At 36.6% G+C, this 19,407-nt stretch overlaps 1 protein-coding gene across 1 annotated transcript; it reads right to left on the reverse strand.

Annotated features, from left to right (window-relative positions):
- Nucleotides 1–498: 498 nt before the first annotated feature.
- LOC148953219 (protein CFDP2-like) lies at nucleotides 499–849 on the reverse strand. The gene has a single exon (XM_089087906.1). The coding sequence runs from the start codon at nucleotides 847–849 to the stop codon at nucleotides 499–501; it is 351 nt and encodes a 116-aa protein (XP_088944032.1).
- Nucleotides 850–19,407: the final 18,558 nt, after the last annotated feature.

Raw genomic sequence — 19,407 nt, forward strand, 5'->3', positions numbered from 1 at the left:
TTGGGGGCTTCCTTATATTTGGATTTCCAAAGATCTTTGTACTTAACATTGGACTCACTCTCGCACGATTTCAATATGATTTTGGCGTCTTTTCGGTCATTCATAAGTTTCCAAGATTTGTTGCTGATCCACTGCTCACTTTTCTTTTTCGCAAACCTGATATTTTCTTCCGTGGCACCCAGGACACATTTTACACTATCTCTCGTTCACTGGAGGGACTTCCATCTCTCGTTCACTGGTGCAGTTGTGTCTTACGTTGAAAGACTTGCAAACCTGTCTGCAAGATTTACACAGTATGCTTGTCGAGGATTCTTGTCCTGGAGCTTCCGGATACCAAAGGACTTGATAGTGTTTTTATATTTCATCACGATCTTCAGCTTAAGTCTTAAATTGGCAATCACCAGTTGGTGGTCTAATATGAATCTGCATCACGGTGTGTTCACACATCCTTCAGCGATTGTCTATGTCACTTTTTAGCACCGTCTTCTTGTAGCACCGTCAGGTGAAATCCAAGCGTATTTGCGTATTTACGGCGGGAGGGGGGGGCCATAAACCACCTGCTATCAGGCTACGGCTAGCACACATAGCAACCAGACGCACTCCGTTGTCATTGGTAATACCAATGCCATGTCGACCTTGCACACCAGGTGCAAAACTATTATCACTAACAGCTTTGACATTAAAGTTGCCAAACACAACTAACACATCGGGCTCAGGTACTGTATTGATTAGGTTGTTCGAATCACTAAAGAAACTGCCCTTGATGTCCCCACCAGAATCATTTTTGGGAGCATAGGCTGCAACTACGGCAAGTTTGGACTGGGAGCTTTCAGAACGGGCCTTAAGCATTTTTTCATTCGCTGTCAAAAGGTGTGTCAAGGGACGATCAGTGGTCGTTTCCTGAGAAATAAAATTATGTACGAGGATTTTCGATGTCGTTTCGAAAATCATCCAAAATTCTGTACAGGGATGGGGGAGTAGCCTAACACCCGATCCTTCTCCTTTCTTGGCTTCGGAGAGACTGCTCTTCAAGCCCCGAGAGGCAATGATTCTAACAGAAGGAGTTAAAACAAGAACTTGTCAAAAGCGCAAGTGAAGAACGAAGACACTTACGGTTAAAAACCTTGTATCACATTCTATGTGGTGAAAATATTTAAATAAAATGTATGGCTTACACGGGGGTAGCAGCTATTTTGTTGGCATTAGTACTAACAACACACAAGACCTTTGGCTTCAAAATTTCGCTTTCCTCTGATTCAATTTCCAGCATAAGATCTGGTTCATACAAAGTTTTGGAATTAGCTCAAGTTTTTCCACTTAACGAAGCACCGATGTAACCCAAGCACGGTTTACAAAATATGTATTAGTTGTTGCGGTCCATTGCAAATCCAAACTTATCATGTGGAGGGAAAACTCGAATTGCTGGAGGTGATTTCCGTTGCTGGAGGTAATTTACTAGTTCAACTCCAAAGTAACCGCAATGAAGTACTTGAATTATCAATAAAGAAAAGCAATCTTTTTAAGTATTTCAAACATATTTCCTTAGTAAATACTAATATTTGGGTCGATCCTGAACAGGAAGCTTTTGCAAAGTACATCCTGGACCTGGGAAATGGAAATATTTCTAAAAAAAAACTTCAATGAAATTGAATTACTGGGATATATAATTTTTAATGGTAATTGAATTGAGGAGTTATTTGAAGAATATCTGGCAAATAAAACTTTAATTTGATGAAGAATCGTATCATTTCAGCTTCCATCAACAAAGAAGTTAGTAAAACAAATATGAAAACTGTCAATCACCTCCAGAGAGAATACAAATATTATAAAAGCTATGATTCTGTAAAAGACAAGGAGGAAGGAGGAAATCAATTCGCTCCAGAATTCTTCAATTCAGTTGATCTGCAGATTTACCACACCATGCCTTAAAAATAAGGAAAAATACAAAAGTTATACTTTCGCGTAACTTAGATATTTCAGAAGGGACATGCAATGGAACCCACCTTATTGTTACTGAATTACTTAACAACATAATTAAGATGAATATAAATACTGGGGGGGGGGGAATCAGGAAACAAAGTTAACATTTCTCGAGTTACGCTCAACTCGTATAAAGGTCAACTTGGATGTACTGTTCAATGACATCAATTTCCATTTCGACCTGCGTTTGCCATGGCAATGCATAAGTCACAAGGCCAAACTTTGGAATCTGTATGGCGTCAACCTCCGTACTCCTGTTTTTAATCATGGTACATTGTGTTCGGTATTTTCTCATGTTAAACGACAACGTAGCTTAAAATTTCTGCTACGACCTGAAAATGAACTACGAACATGTAATCCTGTGCGGAAGGAAGCCCTGAGCTGACAAAACTTCTTGTTTTTAGAATTGTATGTCTTTTTTAAAATTAATTAAACCTCTCCCGTGTGGCATTGAAGTTTGGCTTTATTTTGAGTAAAATTACGAATCATGATCTCTGTTATGGTGTTTCAGTAAGAAATATACAAATAATGTCAACGTTAAATCAGTTTTGTAACATCTGTTCTATTTGCAAATCAAACTTCTTATAGAGCATGCAAGAATCACCGCACACAAGAAAAGTACTACATTTGGGTTAAAAAGAAATCAAGGTATTACAGAAAAAAATACTAATAAAAATGAAATACAAAAGGCAGATTCGTACCCCGAGGGGGGCACTTTTTATTATAATTCAGTTTGTAAAAACTAGGAGATGCTTCCTTTTTTTAGTACGTCGTCATAGACTGTCCTTAATAGAGAAGAATGAAGCATATGCATCGACAATATCATAGGCAGCGCAATCGCGCTGCCCAAGTAACGAACGATGTTGGCACAATGTATTATTTTTTTGTTGTTGTTGTTTTTTTTTCATACCAGGGCACTTCGTATCGAAGGAGTTGTCGCTTCGAATCGAAGACCTTTTCCCCAAACACATCCAATCAAAATTTTAAGATAGCCATTTCATTCAACGTAGCTGAAAGTTTTGGAAGTTAGGTCTTTAAGGATGACAACTCCTCCCCCCACAGCGCTCAGGGCAAGGGTTGTAAGTTATGCCCTGGGGGCATATAAAGTTTTTATTGAAAGCGTTGCCGTAGATACTTCAAAAGGGCTCATTCAATTGGAAATTGAAAGTGCTAGTGCCTTTTTAATAGTTGAAAGTGATTGGATAGTGACTAACGCCTCTCTCACATCCACCATTTTAACAAACACATTCAATCAAAATTTTGAGATATCCATTTTGCTCAACGTAGTTGAAACTTCTGGAAATTAGGTCTTTTAGGATGATAACCCCCTCAGAGCCCTAAGTTCAAGGATTGTAAGTTGTGCCCTGGGGGTATATAAGGTTTATATAGAAAGTTGTTGTAAAAATCATAGGCAGCGCGATTGCGCTGCCCAAGTAAAGAACGATTTTGGCACAACGTATTATTTTTTTCCATACCAGGGCACTTTGTATCTAAGGAAATGTCTTAGAAACTTCGAAAAGGGCTCATTCGATTGGAAATTGGAGTGGCTAGCGCTCTTTTTAATATTCGAAAGTGATTGGAGGTCAACTAGCCCCCCCCCCCGCCCATCATTCCCCCAAACACATGTAATCAAAACTTTGAGATAGCCAGTTTGTTCAGCGTAGTTGATATCCAGATAGAAAATATGTTTTTGAGGAGGGCAATCCCCCACAACCCTCAGGAAAAGGGTTTTAAGCTATGCCCTGGGGGCATATAAGAACGATTTTGGCTCAATGTATTATTTATTAATCTTTTCCTTTGGAGCAGGGCACTTCGTATCAAAGAAGTTGTCGTAGAAACTCCTAAAAGGGCTCATACAATTGAAAATTGGAGTGGCTTGTGCCCTTTTTAATAGTCGAAAGTGATTGGAAGGCGTCTAACACCCTTTCCACGCCCACTATTTCCTGAAACACATCCAATCAAAATTTTGAGATAGCTATTTTGTTCAGCGTAGTTGATTTTCACCTATAAATTATGTTTTTGAGGAAGACAGTCCCCCACAGCCCTCAGGGCAAGGGTTGTAAGTTATGCCCTGGGGGCATATAAGGTTTTTTATACAAGGCGTTGTCGTAGAAACTTCAAAAAAGGCTCATTCGATTGTAAAATCAAAGAGCTAGTGCCCTTTTTAATAGCCAAAAGTGATTGGAGGGCAAATAACCCTTCTTTCACGCCCACCATTTCCCCAAACTCATCTAATCAAAACTTTGAGATAGCCATTTTATTCAACGTAGTTTTAAGTTCTGGAAATTAGGTCTTTGAGGATGACAATCCTCCACAGCCCTCAGGGCAAGGGTTGTAAATTATGCCCAGGGGGCATATAAGGTTTCTATAGAACGCGTTTTCTAGAAACTTCAAACAGGGCTCATTCGATTGGAAATGGAAATGGCTAGTGCCCTTTTTAATAGTCGAAAGTGATTGGAAAGCAACTAACACCCCTGTCACGCCCACCACTTCCCCAAACATATCCAGTAAAAATTTTGAGATAGCCATTTTGTTACACGCAGTTCAAAGTCCAGGAAATTATACTTTTGAGCAGGACACACCCCCCACAGTCTTCAGGGCAAGGGTTATAGTTATGCCCTATGGGCATATAAGGTTTTTGTTGAAATCTTTGTCGTAGAAACTTGGAAAAGGGCTCATTCGATTGGAAATTCAAAGGACTAGTGACCTTTTTAATAGTCGAAAGTGATTTGATGGCAACTCACCCCCCTCTCACGCCCTGAGGGCATGCCCTTAGGGCATGCATGGCTCTTATGAAAGAGATGCTCGTATGAACTTCATAGAGGGTCCATTTGATTGGAAATTCAAAGTTCTAGTTCACTTTTAAGAGTCAAGAGATCAGAGGGCAAAGAGCCCCCCCCCCCCGCCCTTCTTTCCTTAACACATCCGCTACAAAATTTTAGATAGGTATTTTTTTAAAATAGTTGAAAAATTAGATAACAAAAAACCCGTCGTCGACACAAACCCCCAGGGCCCAAAGGGTAGACGTTGTGAGTGTTGTCCTGGGGGCGTATATGGTTCTTATGCAAGGGATGCTCGTATAAACTACAGAGAGGGATCATTTGATTGGAAATTGAAAGTCATAGTTCACTTTTTAAGAGTCAAAATATATCCAAGGGTAACTAGCCCCCCCACCCTTTTCCCCAAACCCATTTGATAAAATTTCTGAGATAGCCATTTAGTTGAAAATAGGGTTTGAGGATAAAAAGGAGTAACAAAAACTCCGGGGTCGACACAATCCTTCAGGGCTCGGTATAGGCGTTGTAAATTATGCCTGGGGGCATATATAGCTGTTATGGAAGGGATGCTCGTATAAACTTCAGAGAAGTCTCATTAATAGGAAATTGAAAGCTTTTGTTCACTTTTTAAGAGTCAAAAGAGATTAGAGGCCAAATACCCCCCCCCCCCCCCACCCTACGCCCCTTTTCACCCAAATGCATCTAATAGAATTTTGAGATAGCCTTTTGTTAAAAATAGTTCAAAGGTCAGGTAAAAAAAACTCCAGTGTCGACACAACCCCCCCAGGGCCTGGGGTCAGGCGTTGCAAGTTATGCCCAGGGAGCATATATGGTTCTTATAGAAGGGATGCTCGTCCAACCTTCAGAGACGGCTCATTTGATTGGAAATTGAAAGTTCTAGTTCACTTTTAAAGAGTCAAAAGATATCGGAGGGCAACTAGCCCCCCCCCCTCCCTCCTCCCCCTCTACGCCTTTTTTCCTTAAACCCGTCCGATAAGAAGTTTGAGATGGCCTTCTTTTAGAATACTTCAAAGATCATATTACGAAAATAAAAATTTTAATTCAAAAATTAAACTGAATATTTGATGTACAAGGATAATTATTGCTGAAAGCTCATCAGTTCAAAATTTTCCTCTAATTTTAATGTTTATTTTCAATATTAAGAACGAAAGTAAATATTCTTAATAAAATTCGTTTCCGGTAAAGCGCCAATGACCCAGTAGGTTTTATACTTTTACAGTGAGGGGAGGAGGCGATACCCAAACTCTTGTTTGTAGTGATTTTTGCTCGTTTCAAGCTTGATTAGCATATTCAATTTAAGTTTCACTCGTTTTAAGATTTATTTAATCATTTTCATTAATATCAATTGTATGTTTGTTTGCATTGATTGTTTATTTAATTTCTGTTCGTTTTGATTTTCATTTATATTTCAATACCAATTTTTTTTTCATTTTTAGCTTCATTTGTATATTCAATTTAAGTATTACTCGCTTTAAGATCTATTTATTCAATGGTATTATTACTTCTTGTATGTTTTCTTGCTATGAATATTTATTTAATTTCTCTTTGTTTTGGGTTTCATTTATTCTTTAATAGTAATTTCTGGTCGTTTTGACTTTGAATTTTAACAGATATTTGCCGATCTTAAGTTTAAAATGGCCTTTACTTTTCTTTGAAAAGCTTCTTTTTCGGAAAGTTTTTTTTTAATTAATTAGAGGAAACGTTGAAGTATTTTTTCTAAACTGTTCGTTGTCTCTCAGCCATTTAAGCGCCATCCCTTTGCCAAGTCCATGAAGACGGGAAGTTGTGTCGCAGCCAAAAGTCGCATGAGCAAAAGGAAGCAGTGTTTGCAGGTTTCAGTCCCAATCTTCTTAGCAATGGCTTAGATGTTCAAAGTTTCACCCGAAGTGGCTGCTTAGGCTCACTGTGATGCTAAGGACTGCAATGATAAAGTGACAACGCCAACAAGTCGATATCGTCACCGATAACTACAGTATACCAGGTCTTCAAACACTCAACCGCTGTAAATACAATAAGCAAGTCAGCATCAACTAAAGCTTGGCTGGCTCTCCGGCCTTTGCCTCGTAAGTAATAAGAAACTACACTGACGAAACGGGCTTTATTCTTTTCGCTCAAAATTAATTTCTTTTTTTTGTCAGTCTCATTTCTCGGCTAAATAGTATTTCCCATCACGGTATCGATGAGTTATATATTTTGTCGGAGCGGCGATGTGGTAGCAATCAAAGACAATAATAGTGTCTGGATCTGGATGTTTGGTCGAAACGTAGTTCCAGTATCGGCCTAAGGTCTTCGAATATGTTTCTTTATTCGCCCAGAGAATCCTGTTAATGAAAGGACAAAGTGTGAAACTATGGACATTAATATTGTGCTACTATCCAAAAGAGTCTAAAATCGCTGCTCTAAATTTAGATTTGTAGGCCTATGTATTATTGAAATTATTCACTCCCCAAAGTTTAAAGTAATTTAGGGAAATCTGGACAATTTACAGAACTATCCTACAATTACAAAAACCAAAGAAAATTTATTACTCACTGTTTTCATGATAAATTAGATCCTGCGAAAACTTTTAATTTAAGTAAACTTTGCCATTTTATATGGAATTTTCAGAATCTTATCGATAATCTATCAATCACGGAGATAATTACGCCACCATTTAAATTCAAGCGCAAAGGTCTCCCTGACCGATAAAAAGCAAATATCGACGCTTTTTCAGTAATAGGCTCTTTGGCCCATGGGTTTGGCTTTAGGTCCTCGATAGAAACTATCTAAGAGCCTAAGGATTGGTCATCTGACAATCAGGGCTTCTTTTTATGGCTGGTTCTCCAATGTGAAGAGGGATCCTGATAGAATTAATTAAAAAAAAACAAGTTTTTTCAACTGAAAGTAAGGAGCAACCTTAAAACGAACAGAAATTATTACGCCTATAAAGGAGGCGTTCCCCTCCCCAAGACCTCGCTCTTTACGCTAAGGCTTTTGAGTACTTTAAAAAAAAAAATTATCTAATTAACAATAGCGCCTTATTGTTCTAATTAAACGGCCCTTGTGTTTCAGGATTCATTATTAAAGAATCTGGACAAAATTCAAACTTTAGTGTAAAGAGCGAGGTGTTGAGGAGGGGGCTCAAAATTTTCTCAGTAATAGGCTCTTTGATGAGTAAGACTAAACTTAATGAAATTTATATATTTGAAATCAGCATAAAAAGCCAATTCTTTTGATATATCTATTGGTATCAAATTTCCGTTTTTAGACTTTCGGTTACTATTGAGCTGGGTCTGTTAGATACCAGGAATACCTGGAATCTTTATGATTATATTAAATAAAAAAACATTTTTTTTTTCAACTGAAAGTAAGGAGCAACATTAAAACTTAAAACGAACAGAATTTATTACGCATATAAAGGAGGCGTTCCCCTCCCCAAGACCTCGCTCTTTACGATAAGGATTTTGAGTACTTTAAAAAAAATTATCATCTAATTTACAATAGCGTATTATATTTCTAATTAAATGGCCCTTGTGTTTCAGCAGTCATTGTTAAAGAATCTGGACAAAATTCAAATTTAGTGTAAAGAGCGAGGTGTTGAGGAGGGGGCTCAAAATTTTCTCAGTAATAGGCTCTTTGGCCCATTTGATGAGTAAGACTAAACTTAATGAGATTTATATATTTGAAATCAGCATAAGAAGCCGATTCTTTGATATATCTTTTGTTATCAAAATTCCGTTTTTTAGAGTTTCGGTTACTTTTGAGCCGGGTCTGTTTGATTTCAGGAATACCTGGCCTCTTTGTTATTATACTAATTAAAAAAAACAAGTTTTTTTTCAACTGGAAGTAAGGAGCAACATCAAAACTTTAAACGAACAGAAATTATTATTTATTTAAGGGGGGCTGTCCCCTTCTCAATACCTCACTCTTTACGCTAAAGGAGTAGTGGGGCCATAATACATTCTGTGAGTCAGATAGGGAAATTAAAATGGCATTTTCGTGAGTCCCATAGGGGGTGTATATGTGAAGCTCTTAACCCCTCGCACCTGTTTCTAGGCAAGATTTCTAGGAAACCCTCTGACGTCACGGCAGTCATAGGAAAAACAGTATTGGATTTCAAGCGTCTTTTTCGTCATGTGGCACACCCCTTTGAATTTCTGTGACAATCCCTCTGACGTTACGGAAGCCATAGGAAAAATAGTATTGGATTTCAAGCAGCTATTTTGTCATGAGATACACCGCTTTTAATTTCTCTGACAAGCCCTCTGACGTCATGGAAGCCATAGAAACAATAGTAATGGATTTTAAGCGCCTGTTACATCATGTGACACACCCCTTTGAGTTTCTGTGACAAGCCCTCTGAGGTTACGGCATCACTGTCTCTAGCGGTCCCCTGTTACGTCACGGCACACACTCCCGTTTGAAGCGCATGTTACATCACGCAACACACCCTTGCCTTTAAAGGGTCAGATAAGTGGAGCTACCAACCCCTCAAGCCGTCAAACCTACGCAATGCGGTTACCGGTTCTATTAAAGAGAACACAGTTGTCAAGACTACTTGACATAACCCTCTCGACTCCAATGACGTCATGACACACCCTTTGAAACGGAGAGGACTAATATGATTGACGCAATTTCATGTAACCATGCGTCAGGAACCCATGGGGGAATCCCCGCTTGTAAGATAACAAAAGCTACCACCTTACGTAATTATTATGCAACACTGTCATATAATCCTTTTTTGCCCAAAACCCCCAAAGCGTTTTTTTCTTTTTCATTTACTTAATGGCGGTACAAACTTCATGTAAGGTCAGTGCATCTTACCCAAAGACGGTACATCCATCACTGCCAGATAATACCATTTTGACATTTTTCGCACAAAAGCCTCAAGACATTTTCTTTTTTCGGCGTTTCATTTTTCATTCGAAACACCTTTAATATTCTTTCTTTCTTTTTTTTCTATAGTTTTTGACTCCGCCAGGACTCGAATGGTCATTCCCTTCCAATGGAACGTGCCCTAACCAAGAGAACTAAGAAGACATTTCTAATGTTCTGTATTAGAAAAATACTTTCATAAATAACACAAGTCCCTTTGACGTCACAGGTGTTCCATAGCAAGCGCCGTTATTTTTCAATGCACCTGCAACATTAGACGTGAACCCGGAGAGTAAAGTTTTTCAGTGACAAATTTCTGACGAGGTGTTTATACAAAGCGGAAATGTATCCTTTCTTTATGTGGGATATTAGATTTCACACTATCGCGACAATACACCCCCCTCCCCTAGCATGCAATACCGGAGGAATAAGGTTGATACTAGGTGCAAACCTAAGACACATTAAGAGCTCTTAGCAAAATACAACGTTTTTGAGACAGGACAATGCAAACGTAAAATCAAAACATGAAAAGGCTTAAAATGTGACAAAATATATAAACAATAAGATGCATAAATTAAAGAAAGAAAAGGCTCTCCGAGCAGGAAATTTTAGAGGAGGGGGTATTATCAGAGGTAAACTTTTAGGCACTATTGTGGTATTTCTGAGAGCCTTTAACGAAATACTATGTTTTTGAGACAGGACAATGCAAACGTAAAATCAAAACATGAAAAGGCTTAAAATAGGGTAAAATATATAAAAAATAGCTTGCATAAGTTAAAGAAAGATGGGGGGCTCCCAGCAGGAAATTTTAGAGGAAGGGGTATTATAAGAGGTAAATTTTTAGGCACTATTGAGGTATTTCTGCGAGCCTTTAACGAAATACTTCGTTTTTGAGACAGGACAACGCAAACGTAAAATCAAAACATGAAAAGGCTTAAAATGGGGTAAAATATAAACAACAGCATGCGTAATTTAAGGAAAGATGAGGGGTGAGGCCCCCGGGGAGGGGGCCGTCTGTGGAGGGAAGGTGGGCCGTTATTTCCGTCACCAGCTCAACACTGCTCTTTTTATTTATAATTTTTCTTTCGTTGTGCAAAGCAGAAATTTTCAAGTGTATATTTACTGTTATCCCGCATCGGTCCACTAGGATGCCGGTCCGGTCGCTGGCCACCTTCGAGGAGGTTTCCAGTCCCCCTAGTGGTTTGTGTCAGCCCTACGCAACCCCAGGGTGCATCTTTCAGCAGAAATATTAAAACGCGCAAAGGGGGGAACTCTAGGGGAGTTTCGTCTATGTCTACTCATTCCGAGGACGGAATCCGGACTTCGGCTTGGCGAAAAAGAGATTAAAACATGGTCTTGCACGAAATAATTTAAAAGTAGTAATAATTGGGAAATTATCATTGAGTTTCTACGGGAACGCTCTAACGTCACATCATCCGTGTTTTTAGCACTCAGCTGGCAAGATTCCCACCCCCTGGCAAGATTCGCGCCATGGCAAGATTCCCGCCCCTGCAAGATTCCTGCCCTTGGCAGACCATCCGGGATTCCATACATTCTATTATTTCTACTATTTCGGCATGATTCATAGCCTTTTTTCTGCAATATCCCCAGGATTTCCGTGACCAGGCCTAATATGAGTGACGCCATTGTATCTCATAAGCTAGACTAAAAAGAACCCATGGGGAATCCCCCCCTCGAGCAGGGCACACACGTGGGTAATGTGTATTAACGTCGGTATGTGTATTAACGTCGGTGCACAACTTAAGCAATGATACCTAATGGGAGAGCTTGGAAGATATTCTTGCAAGAAGAGTAGATACCCAAAACGTAAAAAATTATACTTTTTAGTATAATTAGCCCAAAGTGGAATGGCGCTGCCAAACTGTTTTCACACTGGCACCAAACCTCCACATGACACCAACTCTCACCCCCTAGGACATTTTCAACCTTTTTCGTTCCGAAAATAAGCTAAAGAATCTCATTAAAGATTCTTTTGTTTTTTTTCTTTTTATTTTTACTTGAACTGCGGGGCTCAATATTTCTTAGAAGTAACAATTTATTCGTTAAGATAACAAGATTTCTATCAGAAGTAGCAAGTTTTCCTTATCACTAACAAATTCTCACTAACAAGTATTCCTTATCACTAACAAATTTTGTTACTTCTAACAAATTCGAAGTAACAACTTTTTTCCTTAACACTAAATAAATTTAACCTAAGTTAAATGAACATAACTTAAACGTAGACAAACCTAACTTTGACAGAAAACTTTCTAATTCTAACAGAAAACTTGTTATCACTGACGAAAATTTTTTACTTCTAAGAAAAATTTGGATTCTTTGACTGAAAACTTGTTAATTCTAACTGATAGCTTGTTATCATTGACAAAAAGCTGTTACTTCTATGAAAAATTTGATATCATTAACGAAAAACGGGGTGCTATTAGAAGATGTTTGTTACTGCTAAGAAAAAAAACTGTTAGTTCTAAGAGAAATTTGAGTGTATTAAGTAGAACTTTGTTAGTATTAAAGAAAAAGTTGATACGTCGATGAGAAAATTTATTAATTTTAGGGATAACTTGCTACTTTCGACAGAAAACTTGTTATTATAAACGAAAAAATTATTACTTACAAGAAAAATTTGTTATCTTTGCTGGACAACTTGCTAGTTCTAGTAGAAATCGTGTTATCATAGGCGAAAGACTGTTACTTCTAAGAGAAATTTGATAGTGTTAGGTAAAAGTTTGTTAGTATTAAGGAAAAAATTTGTTACTTCAAAGAGAAAATTTGTTAGTGATAAGGACAACTGGCTGCTTCTGGTAGAAATTTTGTAATCATAACGAATAAATTGTTACTTCTAAGAAAACTTTTGTATCTTTAACACAAAACTTGTTACTTCTTGCAGATAACTTGTTATCACTGACGAAAAATTGTTACTTTTAAGAGAAATATGTTATCTTTGACGGAGAACTTGGTGTTATTAGAAAAAAAATTTCTGTTAAGAAAAACCTGTTACTTCTAAGATAAATTTGAGTAATTTAAGTAAAAGTTTGTTAGTATTAAGGAAAAAGATGTTACTTCGATGAGAAAATTTGATAGTGTTAAGGATAACTTGTTACTTCTGACAGAAAACTTTTTATCATAAACGAAAAAATTGTTACTTCTAACAGAAATTCGATACTGTTAGGTAAATATTTATTAGTATTGAGGCGAAAAAAGTTGCTACTTTGAAGAGAAACTTTGTTAGTGTTAAGAAACAATTGCTACTTCTGGCAGAAAACTTGTTATCATAACAATAAAATTGTTATTTCTAAGAAAAGTTTGGAATCTTTGACAGATAACTGGTTACTTCTAACAGATATCTTGTTATCATTGACGAAAAAATGTTACTTCTATGAGAAATTTGTTATTTTTGACGGAAAACTTGGTGCTATAAGCTGAAATTCGTTACTGCTAAGAGAAAAAACTGTTACTTCCAAGAGAAATTTGAGTGTATTAAGTAGAAGTTTGTTAGTATTAAGGAAAAAGGTGCTAATTTGATGAGAAAATTTGTAAATGTTAAGGATGATATTCTACTACTGACAGAAAACTTGTTATTATAAATGAAAAAATTGTTACTTCCAAGAAAAATTTATTATCTTTATTGGACAACTTGCTAGTTCTAGCAGAAATCGTGTTAGCACTTGCAAAAAATTGTTACTTCTAAGAGAAATTTGATAGTGTGAGGTAAAGGTTTATTAGTACTAAGGAAAAAAGTTGTTACTTCGAAGAGAAAATTTGTTATTGTTAAGGAAAGCTTGCTACTTTTGGCAGACATCTTGTTATCATAATGATTAAATTGTTACTTCTAAGAAAAATTTGGTATGTTTGACAGAAAACTTGTTACTTCTAACAGATAACTTGTTGTGACTGACGAAAAATTGTTACTTCTATGAGAACTTTGCTGTCTTTGACGAAAAATTTGGTGCTATTAGAAAAAAATTGTCATAGCTAGGAAAAAAAATGTTACTTCTAAGAGAAATTTGAGTAAGTCAAGTAAACGTTAGTTAGTATTAAGGGAAAACGTTGTTACTTTGGAGAGAAAATTTTTCAGTGTTAATTAAAATTTGCTACTTCTGACAGTAAACATGTTATCATAAACGAAAAAATGTTACTTCTAAGAAAATTTGTTATCTTTGACAGATAACTTGCTACTTCTAACGTAAAAATTGTTATCATTGACAGAAATTGTTACTTCTATGAGAAATTTGTTATCTTTGACAGAAAACTTGGTGCTATTGGAAAAAATTTGTTACTGCTAAGAAAAACCTGTTACTTCTAAGAGAAATTTGATAGTGTTAAGTAAAAGTTTGTTAGTATTAAGGAAAAAGTTGATACTTCAACCAGGAAATTTGTTAATGTTAAGAAAAATGTTCTACTTCTGTGCAGAAAACTTGTTATCATAACGAGAAAATTGTTAGTTCTAAGACAAATCTGGTATCTTTGAAAGAAAACTTGTTACTTCTAACAGATAACTTGTTATTATTGACGAAAAATTATTACTTCTACAGAAATTTGTTATCTTTGACGGAAAACTTGGTGCTATTAGAAAAAATCTAATACTGAAAAGGAAAAACACTTTTACTTCAAAGAGAAATTTGAGTGTGTTAAGTAGAAATTTGTTATTACTATGGAAAAAGTTGTTACTTCGGTGAAAAAACTTGTTAATAATAAGAATAACTTGCTACTTCTGGCAGAAAACTTGTTATTATAAACGAAAAAATTGTTACTTCAAGAAAAAATGTTTTATCTTTGCTTGGCAACTTGCTAGATCTAGTAGAAAACGTGTTATCACTTGCAAAAGATTATTACTTGTAAGAAAAATTTCATAGTACTAGGTAAAATTTTATTAGTATTAAGGAGAAAAGTTGTTACTTCAAAGAGAAAATTTGCTAGTGATAAGGAAAACTAAAGCGAATAAATTGTTACTTCTAAGAAAAGTTTGGTATCTTTGACAAAAAACTTATTGCTTCTAACAGAAAACTTGTTGTCGCTGACGAAAAATTGTTAATTCTATGATAAATTTGTTATCTTTGACGGAAAACTTGGTGCTATTAGAAAATATTTGTTACTACTAAGAAAAAAAATTTACTCCTAAGAGAAATTTGAGTAAGAAAAATTGTTACTTCTATGAGAAATTTGTTATCTTTGACGGAAAACTTGGTGGTATTAGAAGAAATTTGTTACTGTTAAGAAAAAAAATGTTACTTCTCACAGTACTCTAAATTTGAGTGTTTTAAGTAAAAGTTTGTCAGCATTAAGGAAAAAATTTGTTACTTCAAAGAGAAAATTTGTTAGTGTTAAGAAAAACTTGCTACTTCTGACAGAAAACTTGTTATCATAAACGAAAAAATTGTTACTTCTAAGAAAAATTTGCTATTTTGCTGGAAAACCTTCTACTTCTAACAGAAAACTTGTTACAATTGCCAAAAATTGTTATTTTTATGAAAAATTTGTTATGTTTGACGGATAATTTGAAACTGTTAAGAAAAACTTGTTACTTCTAAGAGATAAATTTTATAGTTTTAAGTAATAGTTTGTTAGTATTATGGAAAAAAGTTGTTACATCTGACAAAAAAGTTGTTATCATACACACAAAATCGTTACTTCTAAGAGAAATTGGATAGTGTTTGGTAAAAGTTTGTTAGTATTACGGGAAAATGTTTATACTTCGAAGAGAAAATTTGTCAGTGTTAAAAAAACTTGCTGCTTCTGACAGAAAAAATTTTTATCATAAACGAAAAAATGTTATTTCAAAGAAAAATTTGTCTTCTTTGACAGAAAACTTGCTACTTCTTACGGAAAAATTACTGTTAAGAAAAACATGTTATTTCTAAGAGATATTTGATAGTGTTAAGTAAAAGTTTGTTAGTATTAAAAACATAGGTTGATACCTCAAAGATAAAATGTGTTAGTGTCAAGGAAAACTTGCTACTTCTGAAAGAAAACTTGTTATCATAAACGAAAAAATTTTTACTTCCGAGTAAAATTTGTTATTTTTGCTGGACAACATGCTAGTTCAAGCAGAAAATGTGTTATCACTGGCAAAAAAACGTTACTTCTAAGAGAAATTTGATATTATTAGTTAAAAGTTCGTTACTATTAAGGAAAAAAGTTTATACTTCGAACAGAAAATTTGTTAGTGTTAAGGAAAACTTGCTACTTCTGGCAAAAAACTTGTTATCATAATAAAAAAATTGTTACTTCCAAGAACAATTTGGTATCTTTGACAAAAATTTGTTACTTCTAACAGAAAGCTTGTTATCATTGAGGAAAAATTATTACTTTTAAGAGAAATTTGTTATCATTGACGAAAGGTTGATGCTATTAGAAAAAAATTGTTACTGTTAAGAAAATGCCTGTTACTTCTAAGAGAAATTTGAGTTTGCTAAATAAAAGTTTGTTAGTTTTAAGGAAAAAGTTGTTACTTCGATGAGAAAATTTGTTAATGATTAGGAAAACCTGCTAATTCTGACAGAAAACTTGTTACTTCTAACAGATAACTTGTTATCACTGATGAAAAATTGTTACTTCTATGAGAAATTTGTTATCTTTGACGGAAAACTTGGTGCTATTAGAAGAAATTTGTTACTTTTAAGAAGAAACTGATACTTCTTCTAGAAATAAGGCTAGAAATCATGCAAATATAGAAGAAACAATAGAACGTATGGAATCCCGGATGGTCTGCCAGGGGCATGAATCCTGCCAGGGCGAAAATCTTGCCATGGTGCGAATCTTGCCAGGGGTGGGAGTCTTGCCAGCTGGGCACTAGAAACAGGGATGATGTGACGTTAGAACGCTGCCGTAGAAACTCAATGATAATTTTCCTATTATTACTACTTTTAAATTATCTCGAGCAAGACCATTTTTTAATCTCCTTTATCACCTAGGCGAAGTCCGGATTCCATCCTCGGTATGAGTAGACACAGACCAGACTTCCCTCCAGCGCGCGGGATGACCATATTCCGTCCTCGGGATGAATAGACACAGGCCAAACTCCCCAAAAGCACGCGGGATGGGTGGGAACAAGAATTCCCCCCCCCCCCTTTACGCGTTTTGATATTTTTGCTGAGAAATCCCCTCTTGGGTTGCGTCACTTCTGAGTCAAACCGCTTGGGGGGACTGGGCACTATCTCAGAGGCGGCCAGTGACCGGGTCGGCACCCTAGTGGACGGAGGCGGGGTAACAATAAATATACACTTGAAAATTACTGCTTTGCGCAAAGAAAGAAAAATTATAAATAAAAAGTGTAGTGCTGAGCTGGTGACGGAAATAACGGCCCTCCTCCCCTCCACAGACGACCCCCTCCCAAGAGTACTCTCCCCTCATCTTTCCTTAAATTAAGTATGTTATTGTTTATATGTTACCCCATTTTAAGCCTTTTCATGTTTTGATTTTACGTTTGCATTGTCCTGTCTCAAAAAACGATTTATTTCGTTAAAGGCTTTCAGAAATACCTCAGTAGTGTCTACAAATTTACCTCTTATATTACCTCCTCCTCTAAAACTGCCTGCTAGGAGCCCCCCATCTTTCTTTAATTTATGCGTGTTATTGTTTATATATTTTATCCTATTTTAAGCCTTTTCATGTTTTCATTTTACATTTGCATTGTCCTGTCTCAAAAACATAGTATTTCGTTAAAGGCTCTCAGAAATACTTCAATAGTGCCTAAAAGTTTTTCTCTGATAATACCTCCTCCTCAAAAATTACCAGCTAGGAGCCCGCCATCTTTCTTTAATTTATGCATCTTGTTGTTTATATATTTTATCCCATTTTAAGCCTTTTCATGTTTTGATTTTACGTTTGCCTTGTCCTGTCTCAAAAACGTTGTATTTTGCTAAGAGCTCTTAATGTGTCTTTAATTTGCACCTTATATCAACCTTATTCCTCCGGTATTGCATGCTAGGGGGGGGGGGGGGCTTATTGTTGCGATAGTGTGAAATATAATATCCCACATAAGGGAAGGATGCATTTCCCCTTTGTATAAACACCTCGTCAGAAGTTGTTGCAGAAAATCGTTACTCTCCGGGTTCGCGTCTAATATTGCAGGTGCCTTGAAAAATAACGGCGCTTGCTATGGAACACCTGTGACGTCAAAGGGACTTGTGTTATTTACTGAAAGTATTTCTTTAATAAAGAACATAAGGAATGTATTCTTAGTTCTCTTGGTTAGAGCACGTCCCATTGGAAGAGACTCAAGACTCAAGAATTATAGAAAAAGAAAAAATATGAAAGGTGTCTCGAGTGAAAAATGAAACGCTGAAACAAGAAATGTTTTGAGGCTTTTGGGCAAAAAATGTCAAAATGGTATTACCTGGCAGTGATGGGTGTGCCGTCCTTGGGTAAGATGCACTGACCTTACATGATATGTGTACTGCCATTAAGTTAATGACGAAAAACGCTTTGGGAGTTTCGGGCGAAAAAAAAGGATTTTGTGACGTTGCTGCATAAAAATTACGTAAGGTGTGAGCTGTTGTTACGTTACAAGCGGGGATTCCCCCATGGGTTCCTGACACATGGTTACGTACTTGAAAAAAGAAAAACGAAAATGGTTGGTAGCTTCACTTATCTGACCCTTTAAAGGCGAAGGTGTTCCGCGTGATGTAACATGCACGTACCTTACATGATATGTGTACTGCCATAAAGTTGATGAAAAAGAAAAAACGCTTTGGGGTTTTTGGGCGAAAAAAAGGATTTCGTGAAAGCGCTGCATAATAATTACGTAAGGTGTGAGTTGCCGTTACGTTACAAGCGGGAATTCCCCCATAGGTTCCTGACGCATGGTGACATAGAATTGCGCCAAGCACATTAGACCTCTCCGTTTGAAACGTGGTGTGTCATGACGTCATTGGAGTCCAGAGGGGTGTGTCACGGAGTCTTGGCAACTGCATTCCCTTTAGAACCGGTAACCGCATTGCGTAGGTGTGATGGCTTAAGGGGTTGTTAGGTCCACTTATCTGACCCTTTAAACGCGAAGGTGTTCCGAGTGATGTAACATGCACTTCAAACGGGGCTGTGTATCGTGACGTAACAGGGTACCTCTAGAAACAGGGATGCCGTGACGTCAGAGCGCTTGTCACAGAAACTCAAAGGGGTGTGTCATATGGCGTAACAGGCGCGAAATGTTACGAAAATGGTCACGAAAATGTCATGTTAATTTCCCTATCTGACTCACAGAATGTATTATGGTCCCACTGCTTAAAGGTTTTCTGAACCTTTAAAAGAAGCTTATTATTCTACCTTAACGGTCCGTGTGTTTCAGAAGTCGTTCTTATGAGGACAAAAAGTCAAACTTTAGCGTAAAGAGCGGGTAATTGAGTAGGGGGCAGCCCTCCTCATATAATTGATAATTTCTGTTCGTTTTAAATTTTTATTTTGCTCCTTACTTTTAGTTGAAAAAAATCTTTAATTTCTGATCGTGTTTTAATAGTGCCAAGAAATCCAGCTCTCCCTCCATGGAAAACTCCTTCTCCCCACGGGCAATCCCTCCATGGAAAGTTATTCTCACGTAAAATTCAACGTAAAAAAGGAGACTAGATTTTTTAATTTTCGTTTGAATTGGCCATTCTCCAATATTCTAGGACTATCGGCTCTATGCTATCACCCTTGGGAAGAAAAACACCCATCCGTGAACATTCTTCTCGCAAAAAATACAAAATTCCATATATTTGCCGATGGGAACTTCAAACTTCTACAATTGGGTTCTCGGATACACTGAATCTGATTACGTAATTTTCAT

The sequence above is a fragment of the Artemia sp. Qi Xiang Cuo genome, chromosome 4, assembly GCF_049724085.1.
Source record: "Artemia sp. Qi Xiang Cuo chromosome 4, ASM4972408v1, whole genome shotgun sequence".
Lineage (NCBI taxonomy): Eukaryota > Metazoa > Arthropoda > Branchiopoda > Anostraca > Artemiidae > Artemia > Artemia sp. Qi Xiang Cuo.